Below are 14870 nucleotides of genomic sequence, written 5' to 3' on the forward strand. Positions count from 1 at the left end.
TCCTAGATCTAAGGTCCCTGCAATGTAACGGAAAACTCTCTTGACTCGGGTTACGTCTTCTTGAGTTGGATTTTCAAGTGTTCTCGAAATAAACCCTACACTGTACGCCAAATCTGGTCTCGTTCCAAGCATCAGATACATTAGGGCTCCAACTGCTTGTCGGTAGGGAAATTGTATTTCTTTCTCAGCTTTCCCTGAAATGGAAGATTCTGTGTTCTTGAGTATTGGAGTCGAAACTGCCTTACACCCTGAAAAATTGAACCGTTCTAGAATATTCATTGCATAGGTTTTCTGTGTTATTTTAATGAACTTCTCCGTTTGTTCAATTTCAAGCCCTAAAAAATAATCAGCATTCTTTGATATAATTTTGAACTCTGATTCCAACTCTCCAATAAAAATGTCCAAATCTCGTGAGTCTGTTGAAGCAAGAATACCATCGTCCACATAAATCACGAGGATGAGCTTTCTCCCATCCCTTTCTCTAATATATAAACATGGATCAGCATCACTGGCCTTAAATTCATGTCGTTCTAGAAAACCTCCAAGACGTTTATTCCAACATCTAGGTGCTTGCTTCAGGCCGTAGAGACTTCTCTTCAGTTGGCATACCTTGTTGGTTCCGTCCTCATACCCTTGTGGTTGTCTCATGTATACTATTTCTTCTAGCTCTCCATAAAGAAATGCTGTTGATACGTCAAATTGTTTCAAATTCATTTTCTCACTAGCTGCACTGCTAAGAATTGAACGAATTGTACTCATCTTTGCCACAGGACTAAAAGTTTCGCTGTAGTCAATTCCATGACGTTGGCTGAACCCCTTGACGACCAATCTACCTTTGTACTTATTTATACTGCCGTCAGGATTTTTCTTCAGTCGGAATACCCACTTGCATGGAATGGCCTTCGCACCTGGTGATAGTTCTGTTAAAATCCAGGTCTGATTCTCCTTCAGGGAGGACATTTCACGATCCATGGCTTTCTTCCACTCTGCTGAATCGTCGCTATGCAAGGCATCTTCATAGGTCTCCGGATCACCTGTAACTTGGTTTGCGAACTCCTCTATCAACATTGTGTAATCTTCAAGATGTCTTGGTTTTTGCAAAGATGACCGATCCCTCAAGTTTCTTTCCAATGTTAACTTTTCTTCAGTGTTCTCAAGTTGATCATCATCATCTTCTTCCTCAGAATGTACTTCCCAATTATTTTCTTTCTCTTCAAACTGGTCCTGAATTCTATCTTCCAACGGTAGCTTGACTAGCTCTTCACATTCTTTGAGTCTCTCTTGGAATTGAACATCTCTTGATAAAATTACCTTGTTGTTGCTTGGAATGTAGACTCTATAACGCTCATCTCCGTCATATCCTACAAGATATCCTTTTTCTGCCTTTTTGTCCATTTTCTTCCTTTTTTCAGCTGGTATGTGAACGTAGCAAGATGAACCAATTACACGCAGATGTTTAATTCTTGGTTTCTTCTTGAACCATAACTCAAACGGGGTGAATCCGTCTTCTGACGATTTTCCTGTTCTATTCAATATGTAAATAGCTGACATCACAAGCTCTGCCCATATTGAATCTGGAAATTCTACTTCACTATTCGAGTACTTGAAAGTCCTTGCCATTTCAACAATTGTTCGATTTTCTCTCTCACTGCCTCCATTTTGTTCTGGCGTGTATGGTGCTGTCAATCTCTGCACAATTCCATTCTCAGCCAGGATCTCCTTGACAGTTTCACAATCGAATTCTCCTCCATTGTCACTGAGTAGCTCTTGGATTTTGTGTCCAAGTGTTTTTGCGTGAGCTAAAAACTGTTTCAACACAATCTTAACATCTGATTTCTGCTTAATTACAAAACCATAACGAAACTTCGTGTAGCTATCCTTAAATACAACTAGAAACCTTTTTTTGTTAAAAGATTCGCAAAATGGACCTACAACATCAGTGGAAAACAGTTCCCCAGGTTTCGTTGCTTTTATTCTAGTACCAAAAGGTAAACGATGTGCTTTACCAAAAATACAGGGTTCACAAATATCTCTTACCATCTTAACAGTAATACCTAACTCTCTCTTCAGTATCTCTCTTACGTGTCGCTTGTCTTGGTGTCCCCACCTCTCGTGATACAGCTGAAGTGTGGAATTTTCTGCTTCGACTATGTTGACTCTCTCTATTTTATCAGGAATTATCGGTTCGACTGCTGCTTTATATAAAGTTCCACCCTTTTCACGATGTCCACATAGTACTACCTTTCCATTAACCTCCAGCGAACACTTAGTTGAAGTCGAGTAGAATCTGCTATTTTTGTTTCTGTCTTGAGCAGCTAATACAGAAAATAAATTTTTAGATATTTTTGGAACATACCATACTTCATTCAAGGTCATCTTTAGTTTACAATCTTCAGTAAAGGATGATATCTCTATAGTTCCTTTCCCAATTGCCTCAAGAGTTTCTTTTCCAGCAGCCCTTATGACGCAGGGACTTCGAAACTTGTGAAAATCAACAAACTGGTCTGGACAATTCGTCACATGCTTTGTGGCTCCATTGTCAATCCACCATACTGATGTACCAGTCTCATCTTCACCGCTAGCACACAGGGCCACATTGGTTTCCAGAGTATTGCCCTGTGGAGAGTCCTTAGTCCGCGATGGTCTTCCATCAGCAATCCACCTTTTACATTTATTTACCCAATGTCCCTTCTTTTTGCAGTAGTTGCATGTGTCATTTGCTTTCGACTTCTTGAAACCTTGATACTTCTTCGTTTTATCGATTTTAGCAAACAATGCTTCTCCACTTCCACTGTCTGTGGTCTTTCTGAAATTTCTTTCATACATGCACAGTTGAGTTACTAACTCGTCGAAAGTTCTCTCTTCGTTTTTCGACAACAACATCCAACTTGACTTGAAGTTCTCAAATTCGTCAGGCAAGATTTTCAAAACTTTACACACAAGAATTAGGTCTGGTAAAATATTTTCATTCTTTGCTTTCAAACCATTGTTGAGTTCATTCCATAAATTTCTTAATTTTGCGATGTGTGTTGAGACATCCTCTCCAATAACCCAACTGAATGCGAAAAAATCCGTGCACACTTTGAAAAGTTGATCTTTAGAAGATGCTTCAAAATTTAACTTCAATGCTTCCCATGCTTCACGCGCTGTTTGCTTATCCATTATTTTCTGGTAAACCGCATCAGTTACTGAACTCGAAATCATTGACTTTGCGTAGCTATTTGCCTTACGAAATAACTCACTGGCCTGCCTGTGTTTCTTGATATTACTTTCCGAAGCGTCATTTCTTAAGGGTTCAGGTTTCACCAACTTGCCATCAATTACATCTAAGGCTCCTTCGTGATAATCCAACATGTCGCGTAATTTATGTTTCCAAATTGACCAATCCGCCTCGCTAGAAAGGGGTTTTATGTGTTTTGCCAGCTCCATAATGCTAAGATGGCGTCACTCCACACAATTCTCTTGAACAGTCTTTTTACCGATTAAACTGCGTATTCTGGGCGCATAACCTGTTAAAGTCTTCTATTTTTGGTAAAAAAAGAATTTCTGTTCAACAAGTCTGACTTTATTATATTTCTTTTTTTTTTTGACTAACTCGACACATACACACTTTTCAAAATCTCTAAATACATTCTCCTTGACAAAATATAGAACATAGAACATGAGACTTTCATACAGAAGTATCATTCAACTCAAATTTACATATTATTTCAACAAGAGTATGGTAGCATCATTTGGTTTCCTACGTATGATTGTCACTTAAATCTGCGTGAGCGTGTACATAGGAGGTTTTTCAAGTACGCTGCTTTCCGACAAACTGGTGTATACCCTGCTCGACCTTTCCTCCGTCATGAGAGAGATGAGAATATCATCATTGGCTGAAAGACACGAAAATCATTGTGCAAAATTTGCTCGAAAGTTGCTGACCGGTGCTCTCGACTCTTCATTTCTGCTGTCCAAGGTGAATGTTAACGTTCCAAGGTTGACCTCTAGATCTGCTCCTGTCATTCGTTTACCGACACCTCGCACTAACTTGTTGATTCGTGCACCAATTTATCGTGCGTGTAAAAGTGCAAATGACCTGAGCTTGAATATGTTTCCTTGATTGTTATGGTCAAGTGTTATCATTATTTTTCTTGTTTTTTTTTTTGTTCATTCTTTGGTTGGTACATTGTGGGGAATTCTCTGTACATGTATATTATATCATTTTTGAGGTTGCGAATTTTCTCATTTTGTTAAATATGTTTTTTATTTTACCCTGTAATTGGGAGTACTCCTGTTGGGTAATAAAGTTATATTATATTTAAATCAAACAACCATTTGTCATGTACATCTATATTTCGGACACTTGTTTAGGTCCTTCATCAGGATGCTAAAAAAGTTAATATAAACCTCCAAAATCTAACAGACTAAACGAAATAGTAAGACAAAAACTTACGTTTGACTAGTTGTGGAAAGAAAGGCAAAGACACAATCAGCATGTATCCAACCAATCATAAATTATTGGAAGGAAGAAAACCACATTATATCAAGAGAAACGTGAGTTCCCTGAAGGAAACAGTTAAACAACTCTACATGAATATTCTTTAAGTAACAACACACACGCACATTGGCGCCAAAAGTTGACATAGAGGACAGACAGATCCTCAAACCACAGAGAACTATGACAATCTGTCAAATCTTTTTCTTTAAAAATGAAATAGGTTGTGAATTTTGGAATAGAGATGTCGCCCCCGGAATCCAAAGCGAAAGTGAAAACAATTACTATCCTCATATTTTATGGGATGACATTATACAGTTTGTGAAAGTTGAGGAGAGATATCGCTTTTGGAATCCAAAGCGAGCATATAATTATAAATGTTGCTAAGACCCTTAATGTCGGTACGCTTATTGACAGAATTTGATTGCTTATTAATATAGCACATTTCTAAAAAAAACCCGCTTACTGTTATTTGAGCCAGAATACAGTATCTTCGGATTGTCGAAATCGAAAACGTGACCAGCTCTCGCAGCATGCAAAGCAAGGGCACATCTGTCAGGGTGTAGTCTGACGTCGCTTTTATGAACCGCGAATCTTCTTTTTAGGGATTGGGAGGTTTGTCCGATGTAGACCCCATCACAGTCCAAACATCTCACCGAGTAGACACAATCAGAGTTAGAGAGAACGTCCGCTCTGTCTTTGAGATTGGTGAAGAGAAATTTATTGAGGAAAACGTTATATCTGGCAATTTTTACGTTATTAATAGAGGAAAAAATGTGAACCAGTTTATTGGTCAAGCCAGGTAAGGATGGCAAAGATGCAAACTTTATTTGGCTGACATGTGAGCTCTCGTGGGGAGCGTCCTGTCCTGTCTTTGTTCAGGCAGTGTAACAGGAGGATGTTCAGGAGGATCAGGTGAAATCCGTCGATTGGACGTCGAGAATATCAACTTCTTCAGCAGGCCATGGGGGTATCCATTATCTTTCAGGATGTCATATAGTTTCTTCAGAGCACTCTGTCTGAAATCCATGTGAGTTAAGCCTATTATTCTGTTCTTTAGGTTGTTTCCGACGTTGATCTTCATTTGCCAATCATGGCTTGAATTGAAGTGGACATACCTTCCTGAGCTGGTCGGTTTTCTGTACCAATCCAGCTTGACTGTGTTGTCCTCTGAACGTATCACTTTGGTGTCTAGGAATGGGACAAATCTGTCTTTCTCCTCCTCTATGGTAAATTGGATGTGTGGGTTGAAGGAGTTGAAAATCCTTAGGAGTTCTTCTTTAATATTTGGAGGAATGGCCAATATAATGTCATCAACATACTGGAACAAGAATGCTGGAATGAAAGATAGTTTGCCAAGGCAATATCCGATCAACACCGTCATCACCAGAGCTGCCAAAGTTGGGCTAAGGATGCTGCCCATCGGGCACCCGAAGATTTGAGAGTAAAATTCACCTTTGTATTTGAAATAGTTGGAATCGAACAGGAACTTCAATAGGTTAATAAATTCAGGCCTAGGAATATTCGTGACAGCCTCAATCTTACTCCAATTGTCCACTATTATCTTCTCCGTCAACTCCCAAGAAATATTGGTGAAAAGACTGATCACACCCAATGAAAGGATCTCATGGTCTGGAGGAATCTGTATGTTATTAACCCTTTCTGCAAAATCGAAAGAATCCTTGACTGCCCAAGAGTGGAAGTCGTCCTTGAGAGCTTACTTGAGGATGTCGGCAACAAACTTGCTGAGTTCACTTGTTGGAGATTTAATGGTGGAGACGATAGGTCTGAGAGGAGTTCCCTCTTTATGGATCTTTGGTAGACCGTAGATAGTGGGGGAAATGCCTTTGTAGTTATTCAATTGTCTCGCCGTGGTGGCACCGATGTATGCTTGGTCTTTGAGATCCTTGACAAGGTTGTTGTTCTTTGTCTGATACTTCGATGTGGGGTCTGAGTTTAATTTCTTGTAAACGTTGGTGTCCTCGATGATATTCAAGAGCTTCTCTTCATATTGTTGTTTTGTGATGGCCATCGTGACATTGCCCTTATCTGCCATCGTTATGACGATGTCATCATTGTCCCTCAGGAACCTTTTCGTCTTGCAAAAGAGTCCGTATTGTGGGTTATTCTTCTTCCAAGCCGGATGGACGAAATTGGTGATGGTATTGGTTGATTTGGCCCTGAGTAAGTCCTGCGATTCCTGTGGAGCCAACCTCACAAGATACTCGGAGTCAGCCAATAAAGATTTAATTGACAACATATTAGAGGGAACAGAATGGGCAAATTTGGAACCAAGACTAAGTAAATGTTTAATATCCCGTAGGAAAACATGATCTGTTAAATTGGCAAACCACGAATCTTTAACGTTTCAATCAGAGATGAACTTTTCAATCAAGGAATCGAACTTGCGTTTGAGAACGTTAGTGGAAGAGACAGTGACCCTATCCGAGGATCTAGACTGAGTCTGTTCAAAAATAGATATGACACGTATAGGAAGAACAAGTATCAATCTTTCACGGATGTGCTTAATGCCTGCATGCAGCGAGTTGATCTTTTTTATAGTGACTGATATTTCAAGATTGAGCAGAGTAGAAGACACCTTATTGCTCAGTGCGAGAGCTCTTCTGTTGTCCCCTGCGTTGTCACCTATCAAATTATTAATACATTAAATGTTCTGCTTGATGTGTCTTGGAATGACGCCAGTTGATCGGCATCTGAGTAGGAAATTTCTTCTGCATCTTGCTTTTGCCAATCTGGTGTTGAGGTTCGCCCAAGATTTGAGGTCTCTAACAGTTACCTATCCATAGGTGTTCTTCATCTCATCGTAGAAACCCATCTTATTGCTCAGTGCGAGAGCTCTTCTGTTGTCCCCTGCGTTGTCGCCTATCAAATTATTAATACATTTAATGTTCTGCTCGATGTGTCTTGGAATGACACCAGTTGATCGGCATCTGAGTAGGAATTTTCTTCTGCATCTTGCTTTTGCCAATCTGGTGTTGAGGTTCGCCCAAGATTTGAGGTACAGTTATATCTGTAATCTTTGGTTAAGATTTCTAAAAATCTGGTTGATTCACTGATTCGATATTGTTTTTAATTTCGTGGGGATATCGGACCACTTTCGTTTTTACCAGTGTAGGTAGCGCCAGGGTCGTGACACTCTCTCACCCCCACTACAAATCGCATATTTAGTTCTAATCGCATCGATAAGATGACTCTGTAGACGCAAATATTACAATGTTTGATCTATAGATGACTCTGTTGATCGTTTAAACCTTCGAATAATTCTTTATTCAAATGTTTAAATGATAAAATCACAGATTACAGAAATTAATTTGTCAAATATCAATGTCACTATTGTATGAAATTAATTTTGAATTCGGTCTATTTTGAAGTGAGATTAAATTGAAGCAAAATTATCAAAAAATCAACTGAAAATCACACTTTCGAACGAAGAGTTTCGTCGAAGAAATCGTGTAATTAGTGAAAGAACTCTTGTTAGGACAATTCAGCATATATTTTCCAAAACAATGGTTCTGAAAACTTGTTGCGTATTTGGATGTGAGGATATGTTTAGCAAGAGACATCGCTTTCCGAAAACTAAGCCAGCTCTCTTTAAAAAGTGGGTTGCATTGATCAAGCCAAAAGATTACCAAGATTTATCTGTGGACCAAATATACAACAGATATTACGTATGTGATGCTCATTTCGAGGAGCATTTCAAAGTTGGAGGACGAAGAGGTCTTACAATTGATGCGGTACCTACTCTTGGTGTGTCAGGTAAGTGTGTTAATAAAAAACAATCATTTGGATTACATATTTCAGTTTGATATATTCATTTCTCCAATTCACCCACGTAAATACAAAAATTTTATTATTTATAATTACTCTTTTCAAGGTAATACCGATGATTCTGATTCCATGATTCAACCACCAATTGAACAAATTACCCAAGGAGTGCAGTATGTTGCAGAGTCAACTCAAGAAAGTAAGTAATTAATACTAATAATGAGAAACATCATTATCATTTTTAGGAATATCGTGCCATATCCTTCAGATCAATAACAATATAAATATTTGTATATGTTACATTTCTTATAAAGGTATCATATTCTTTTTTCTAGGTTTTTCAAGCGTTCTTGATTATTATATGAACAAACCATCCACATCCAAATGCAAAATCCAAAAACGACAGTCTGGAGGATTTCAAAGTGTTATGGAAAAAACAGCACAGGACTGTGAGTATTTGAAACAATAATTTTCATAACTATTATTTCATATTTCTTTCAGTTTACAGTCACTTTCCTGATTATTGTGCTAAAGATCATGTTCTATTTTCCAGGTAGAAGCGATTCAATTATACGGAAATTGAAATTTTCAAAAAAGAGAAAAATGACAGAGCAGGAACTGATTTTATATAAGTTGGTTCGCAAATGCAGAGGCCGTTTGGTGCAGAAAAAATTTCAGTTGAAATCCGTCCAAGAACGGTTGAAGGCGGCTCAAAGGGTCATAGCTGAAGAGGGGTTTCAAAACCTGTTGAGGCATGTTAATGAAACCACTCTATGTTTCATTAGATGTCAAATTAACAACCAAAAATTGAAACCTAATGCAAGAAGGTTTTCTTTGGACGAAAAAGTTCTTTCTCTGGCCTTATATAAATCAAGTCCAAAGGCATATCGTCTCTTAAATAAATTATTCAGTTTACCTTCCATTAGAACTTTGTTGAGAATGCTGCAGAAATTGAAATTTTTCCCAGGGGTTAATAACCATATTTTTCAGCAACTCGAGAAAACTGTTCGTCGAATGAAATCTCCTCAAGATAAAGTTTGTGCTCTTATCTTTGATGAGATTTCATTGGCAACAAATTTAAAGTATGACCGAGTTTCTGATATGATCATGGGGCTTGAAGATAATGGATCTGAAAGAAAAGGAAAGTTGGTTGATCATGCTAACATTTTTTTTCTTAAGGGATTGCATAAGCAATTCAAGCAACCACTTTCCTTTACGTTTAGCAAAGGTCCTATCAAGTCTTTACCCCTGAAAAGCATGATAACCGAGCTTATTGAAAAATGTCAAAGCATTGGCTTGAATGTAATGGTCACCATCTGTGATCAAGGTGCCAATAATCAGGCAGCTATAAAAATTCTCATGGAAGAAAAAAAAGCTTTCTGCCAGAGGAATAATATTGAAGATACCTATTTCGGATTCCTCATAAAAAGTAAAGAGGTGGTTCCTCTTTTTGATACCCCCCACTTATTCAAAGGGTTAAGGAATAACATGCTGACAAAAGACCTTCATTTCACTTTAAATGGACAAAAGAAAATTGCCAAGTGGGATCATATTGTTAATTTTTACAATTTAAATATGTCCAATCCCAATGTGAAAATTAATAATAAGTTGTCAGATGCACATGTTATTCCCGGAAAAATAAACAAGATGAAGGTGAAGCTCTGCACGCAGGTATTCAGCCATGCAGTTGGATCAATGATGAAGTTGATTGCTCAGTGGCGTAAGTTTTTTTTTTGGTTGAGAAATAGTAATTCATTATCATCCTTTTGATTTTTGATTCTAAAAAAGATTTTTTTCAGAAATTCAACATGATCTACGTTTACCTCTGGATGCTGTGGACACTGCTGATTTAATCCTGTTTTTAGATGAATTGTTTGATTCATTAAATGTGACTCGAGCAACAGAGTCCACAGCTAAACCTTTAAAAAGGGCAGTAAATTCAAAAACACAACATCATATTTTCTGGGAGCATGCTATTGAAGTCTTAAATAGCATGCAATTTTACTGCCCCCAAAAAAAAAAAATTCATCGTTGTACCTTCTATAAAAAATTTATTGAAAAGTTTAAAAGCATTCCTCTACTTGAGAAAAAAATTTTTGAATGATTACAAATTTAAATATATCCTTACTGGTGCTTTTAATCAAGACTGCGTAGAAAATTTTTTTGGGTACATTAGAGCCCATGGGTAAGGAACACCAACCCAGATGTTGAACATTTCATTTCATCTTTCAAAACTTTGGTGATTAATAATTTTATGTCAGTGCATTCCTGGGGATCGAATTGTGAGGAAGACAGCACAGAGAGTCATTGTTTAGACAATCTGAAATCTTTCCTCACAGACAAAAAAACATACAGTACTCCAACATTTCAGGATTGTATGGCTTCTGTAAATGTTCCTCGGGGTATAGCCCTTGATAAGGGTACAAAACTCAGCAGATGCACCCTTGTGTATATGAGTGGTGCAGTATGTAAAATAATATTGAAAAATGCCTGCATAAAAAATTGTAAAACATGTAATATTAATTTATTTAGTTATTCGGAAAATATTTCAGACACAGAATTCTTACAGTCACAAAAATATAAATTTGGAAATTTATTAAAGCCAGGTCAGTATGTAAATTTTTTATTCAGGCATTCTTTCAATAACTTATTTTATTTAATTCCTCGCATATGTGAGAGAAGAAATATTTCGAAATTTTTACAGGAAGTGCTGACATCAAATTTTAATTTTCAAATTTTAAAATGTCCATCCCATGCGCTAGATGAAATAGTATGTTCAACAATTGTTAGGTGTTCCTTATTCTGGTGGTGTGGACAAGTCAATAAAATAGCCAATGGAAATGACACGAAGTTTTCAAGATTCCTTTTATTAAATCCGAATGAAGACTTGATCGACCCAATAAAATTACAGGCCAAGAGCGAATTCGAAAAGAAAAAAAAGAAATGTATGAGACTCTGAATCGGTCAATTCTTCAAATTTTTTGTTATTAAGCTACATTCACAACACAGATTACAGAGTAGTAGATTCACAATCAATTCACGGGCCGAAGTGCACTTTGGCACGGAAGCTTAGCAGATGGCGTTCTCCGTTACCATTCATAATGAAATTCAAGACTTGCACGGAATTGGAAATTGACCAAATTTCTTGCAAGCTGCAAACTATCAATTCGGCAAGGAATTTCGTGCCGGCTTATCGATGATGCTGATTCTTATGTTTTGATCAGTTACATTTTTGGTTCATTTGAGCATTTGGCCTATTTGGTTCCAAGAATATTGCGAATGGTAAATTTCGTGCCGAAGTGCACTTCGGCCCGCGAATTGATTGTGAATGCAGCTTGGACTTGGAAATTTCGTGTCATTGCCTCTAATGTACCACTTTTTCATTATTATAAATTGAACATCTTAATTATCTCATTTATTATCGATTTCATTTATTTCATTCATTTATTGTTATTGATGTGATGAAGATGTATGTTTGCTGAAATTTTTCCCTGAGCTATTATAGGCCGAATTGTTTAGTGTTCTAGTATTCTGTTACATTCCTATGTTTACACTTTGTGATCTCACACAAGTTTATTATTTAATACTTTCAAAATTTAGATGATAAAGTTTATAATATATTAATATATTTTCATAGCATTCCTTTGATATTTTTTTTTTTTTGAATAGCATTATAAGAGTTGATATTTATTTGTCCAGATTGTTCAATATGTGTTTACTATATATTAAATATTAAATATTATAGATGATTCATCTATTTGAAAATTTGTTTGTTTTTCCCAAGATAAGTTATTTTGTATTTAGTTCAACTACTCAAAGAGATGTGAAGATGAGTTGAAATATAATTATCATTTCAAGAAGGGGTATGTGAACAAGAAATGTATTGTGTTGAATAAACATTCATTTTCCTATTTCTTATAAATTTATCTCAATGCTTGTGATTTTAGTGAACATTGGATTTTTAAAGGTTTTTAGTGGATGGAGGAGTCGTTCAAATCGTATTAAACATTCACATACATCTATTTTTGAAAAAGTAATTCAAATATTAGTCTTTATTTTAGGTCGTGAACCCACGGAGGCAACTTATGTAGTAAACCAGTCTTCAACAACCTTATTGGTGAGATAGGCGTCAATGTTGAGTTTTATGGCGATCTCACCAATCATGTAGACTAGTTTGCGACATAAGTTGCTTCCGTGAGAGCACGGCATTGAATCATCAAATAAAATAATTCGAATTTCGCGCCAAAGCGCTTATTTGAATTTCGCGCTAAATTCGATTTTTTGTATTGATAAGTTGGGTCTCTGTAATTCGTAGTTCGAATCGCACCGTTTAGATGGCGACGGAAAACAGCGTTTATCACCATATTAGGGAAGTGTCGTATCTATATGATTCTGTTATCTGTGGGTAGCGCTGTTTAGAATTTGACAGAGCATTGTCAATTGATATTTGAAAATAATTTGAATACTTTCCTAAGATCAACGAATATGTTGTATTTATAAGCGGTTATTGGTGTTTGAAAATGTATTAGTTTCGAGAAAGGGGTGTAGAACATGCATTTATTCAACATGTCGTTCAGTAAGTTCAGGTTTCTGTATGGACAATCAAGAACTACAGCTTGTAACCAATTAAGTGTTTTTCCTCTCTTCAGAGATCTGTTAGTTACTAGCTTCAGTCGGAGAGGTGGTCGGGGTTAATAGGTTGTAGCTAGCCCGGAACCTATTTTCAAAATAGAAATCAATTTTGAAGGCTTTGGTTCCCACACAAAAACAAATTTATCCACTTTCAGAGATTTATTAATAAGATCGACTAAATTGCTCAAATTAGAATAAAAAGTTAAGAGTGAAATATTGAAAAATAGCTGCTTACAATTGGATTTCAACAATGAAAATTATTATGAATAGCTTCGAAGCGCAATGTTTCAAATGCAGAATGAAATAGAGCATACGAAATTATATAAATTGGATATCGAATGAAATAACAAAATATATAACAGAATACTTCCATTAGCAATTAAAATCCAGGTGAAGTGCTCCTATGCAGGAAGAACCATCTGATTTGGTACGATACAGCACCATATAAGGATTTCCAGGTTCTGATCACCACAGTTTTCAGGTGTGATTGATTCTTCGAAGTTGGATGTTGGTCAACGAAGTTCAACTTGGAAATATAAATCGAAAATCTGGGCTTCACCCAAAAACTCAATTTTTAATTGAGTTTCACTAAACCAATAGAAACTATGAAATACTAACTAAATCTCAAAATTTAATACCAAAAAATATCTATATCAAGAACTCAACTCTGATGACTTATCTCATTCACCAGACAAAGCGGAAAAAGAAAGAATAAAATCTTCGAATAACCGATTAGTATCTTATCAGATTGAAAACATGCGCCAATCTGCAAATCTGAATTCTTCGATACACGTACAAATGCAGTGGCGGTACAACAAATATGTAATGAATAAATTTGAATTTCAAAAAGAAAAAATTGTAACGATCGTATCGTTACACATCTCCTCTACCCACCAAAAAAAAAAAATCAGTGCATAAAACCCTGAAAGTGGAAAAAATTTTAATTTTTAAATATTGAAATAGAAATTAATCATATTCGGAACAAGTATCTATCAAAAATAGAAAAGAGATATGGAATGCTACATGGTCAGCAAACCTATTGGACAGTGCGCTACAGGAAGTTTGTGTCTGTATCCTCTTCAGTCCAAATAAAAAAAAAAATAAAAAAAATATTTCTAATGGGCATTACAATATATAAAAGATATTTGTCCCCACACCAGATTTCTGAACAAAATATACAATTACAACAACGAATCACAAATAATTCAAGGATATTTCATGATGGATACCTCTCAATGATATGAGTAGCTAAAAAGAGAACAGTTCTACGGTTCTTCTTTAATTTGGTTCGAAAAAGTTCTAAAATTAACCACTCAGTGAACAGTTCAAGGTTGGCAGTATATAGCTTCAAGAAACTATACACAACCAACCTGACTCTCCTCCCTACCTCCCTTTTCATTATAATTTATAACCCACGACAAAATAGGACATCAGATCAGAACGACATTAAAACGTAGAAAGAACAACAAAAAAACTAAAGTTGGGCGCCAGTGAGATACTATCTCACACTCAAAATACTACATAAGGTAAAATTATTGGAGCTAATCTATTCGAATCAATTACAAAACGAGAAAATCTGAAAATATTGTGAATCTAAACAAAAGCAGCTGAAAAATCTATCCAAAAATAGTTTCACTGAATAGTAATCAATCGCTTCTGACAAATTTCGGACACACAGAATATTTATGCAAGTTATAAACTCACTTACATACTCAATGCATAATCTCTACGCCAAAATAACCGAAAATCTGGGAATTCAATATTTAACTGAGAGCCCCAGCTAAAGCTGTCTGTCCAAGTTTATCAATTGAGAAAATTCAAAAATAAAAAAATAAAACACTAAGCTGAAAATCAAATAAATGACCTCAACACAGAAAAAATATGAACTAATTAAAAAAAATGAAAATTATATTAGGTACTAATAATTGTCGTTCTGATCATCAGTGCCACTATCACTAATATCTAACTTCAA

General features: G+C 36.2%; 3 protein-coding genes across 4 annotated transcripts in view; 2 read left to right on the top strand and 1 right to left on the bottom strand.

Annotated features, from left to right (window-relative positions):
• Positions 1-10522, top strand: part of LOC123316450 — a 29196-nt gene extending 18674 nt beyond the window's left edge. The window contains exons 1-5 of one of the 2 annotated variants that reach the window (XM_044902512.1): positions 7819-8257; positions 8376-8465; positions 8602-8715; positions 8820-9986; positions 10066-10522. In XM_044902512.1, the coding sequence (XP_044758447.1) occupies positions 8008-8257; positions 8376-8465; positions 8602-8715; positions 8820-9986; positions 10066-10370 (1926 nt within the window). In that variant the 5' untranslated portion in view covers positions 7819-8007 and the 3' untranslated portion in view covers positions 10371-10522. Of the gene's footprint in view, positions 1-7818; positions 8258-8375; positions 8466-8601; positions 8716-8819; positions 9987-10065 lie in introns of those variants that run through there. The other variant, XM_044902513.1, reaches the window with a different exon arrangement.
• LOC123316452 (monocyte to macrophage differentiation factor) overlaps positions 1-14870 on the top strand; it is a 245539-nt gene that overhangs the window by 78270 nt on the left and 152399 nt on the right. The window lies entirely within an intron of this gene.
• Positions 3760-6740, bottom strand: LOC123317654. The gene is made up of 5 exons (XM_044904260.1): positions 6202-6740; positions 5599-6081; positions 5320-5499; positions 4947-5221; positions 3760-3878 (listed from the first exon to the last, which is right to left on the bottom strand). Exons 1-5 carry the CDS (start codon positions 6738-6740, stop codon positions 3760-3762), a joined length of 1596 nt encoding a protein of 531 aa, XP_044760195.1.

The sequence above is a fragment of the Coccinella septempunctata genome, chromosome 7 (genome assembly GCF_907165205.1).
Source record: "Coccinella septempunctata chromosome 7, icCocSept1.1, whole genome shotgun sequence".
In the NCBI taxonomy this organism is placed as follows: Eukaryota; Metazoa; Arthropoda; class Insecta; order Coleoptera; family Coccinellidae; genus Coccinella; species Coccinella septempunctata.

Coding starts and splice junctions, on each gene's coding strand:
- LOC123317654 (XM_044904260.1), bottom strand. CDS start 6,740: ATGTTGTCAATTAAATCTTTATTGGCTGACTCCGAGTATCTTGTGAGG. Junction 6,082..6,201: donor TTTGTTGCCGACATCCTCAA/GTAAGCTCTCAA, acceptor GGGTGTGATCAG/TCTTTTCACCAATATTTCTT. Junction 5,500..5,598: donor AAACCGACCAGCTCAGGAAG/GTATGTCCACTT, acceptor CATGGATTTCAG/ACAGAGTGCTCTGAAGAAAC.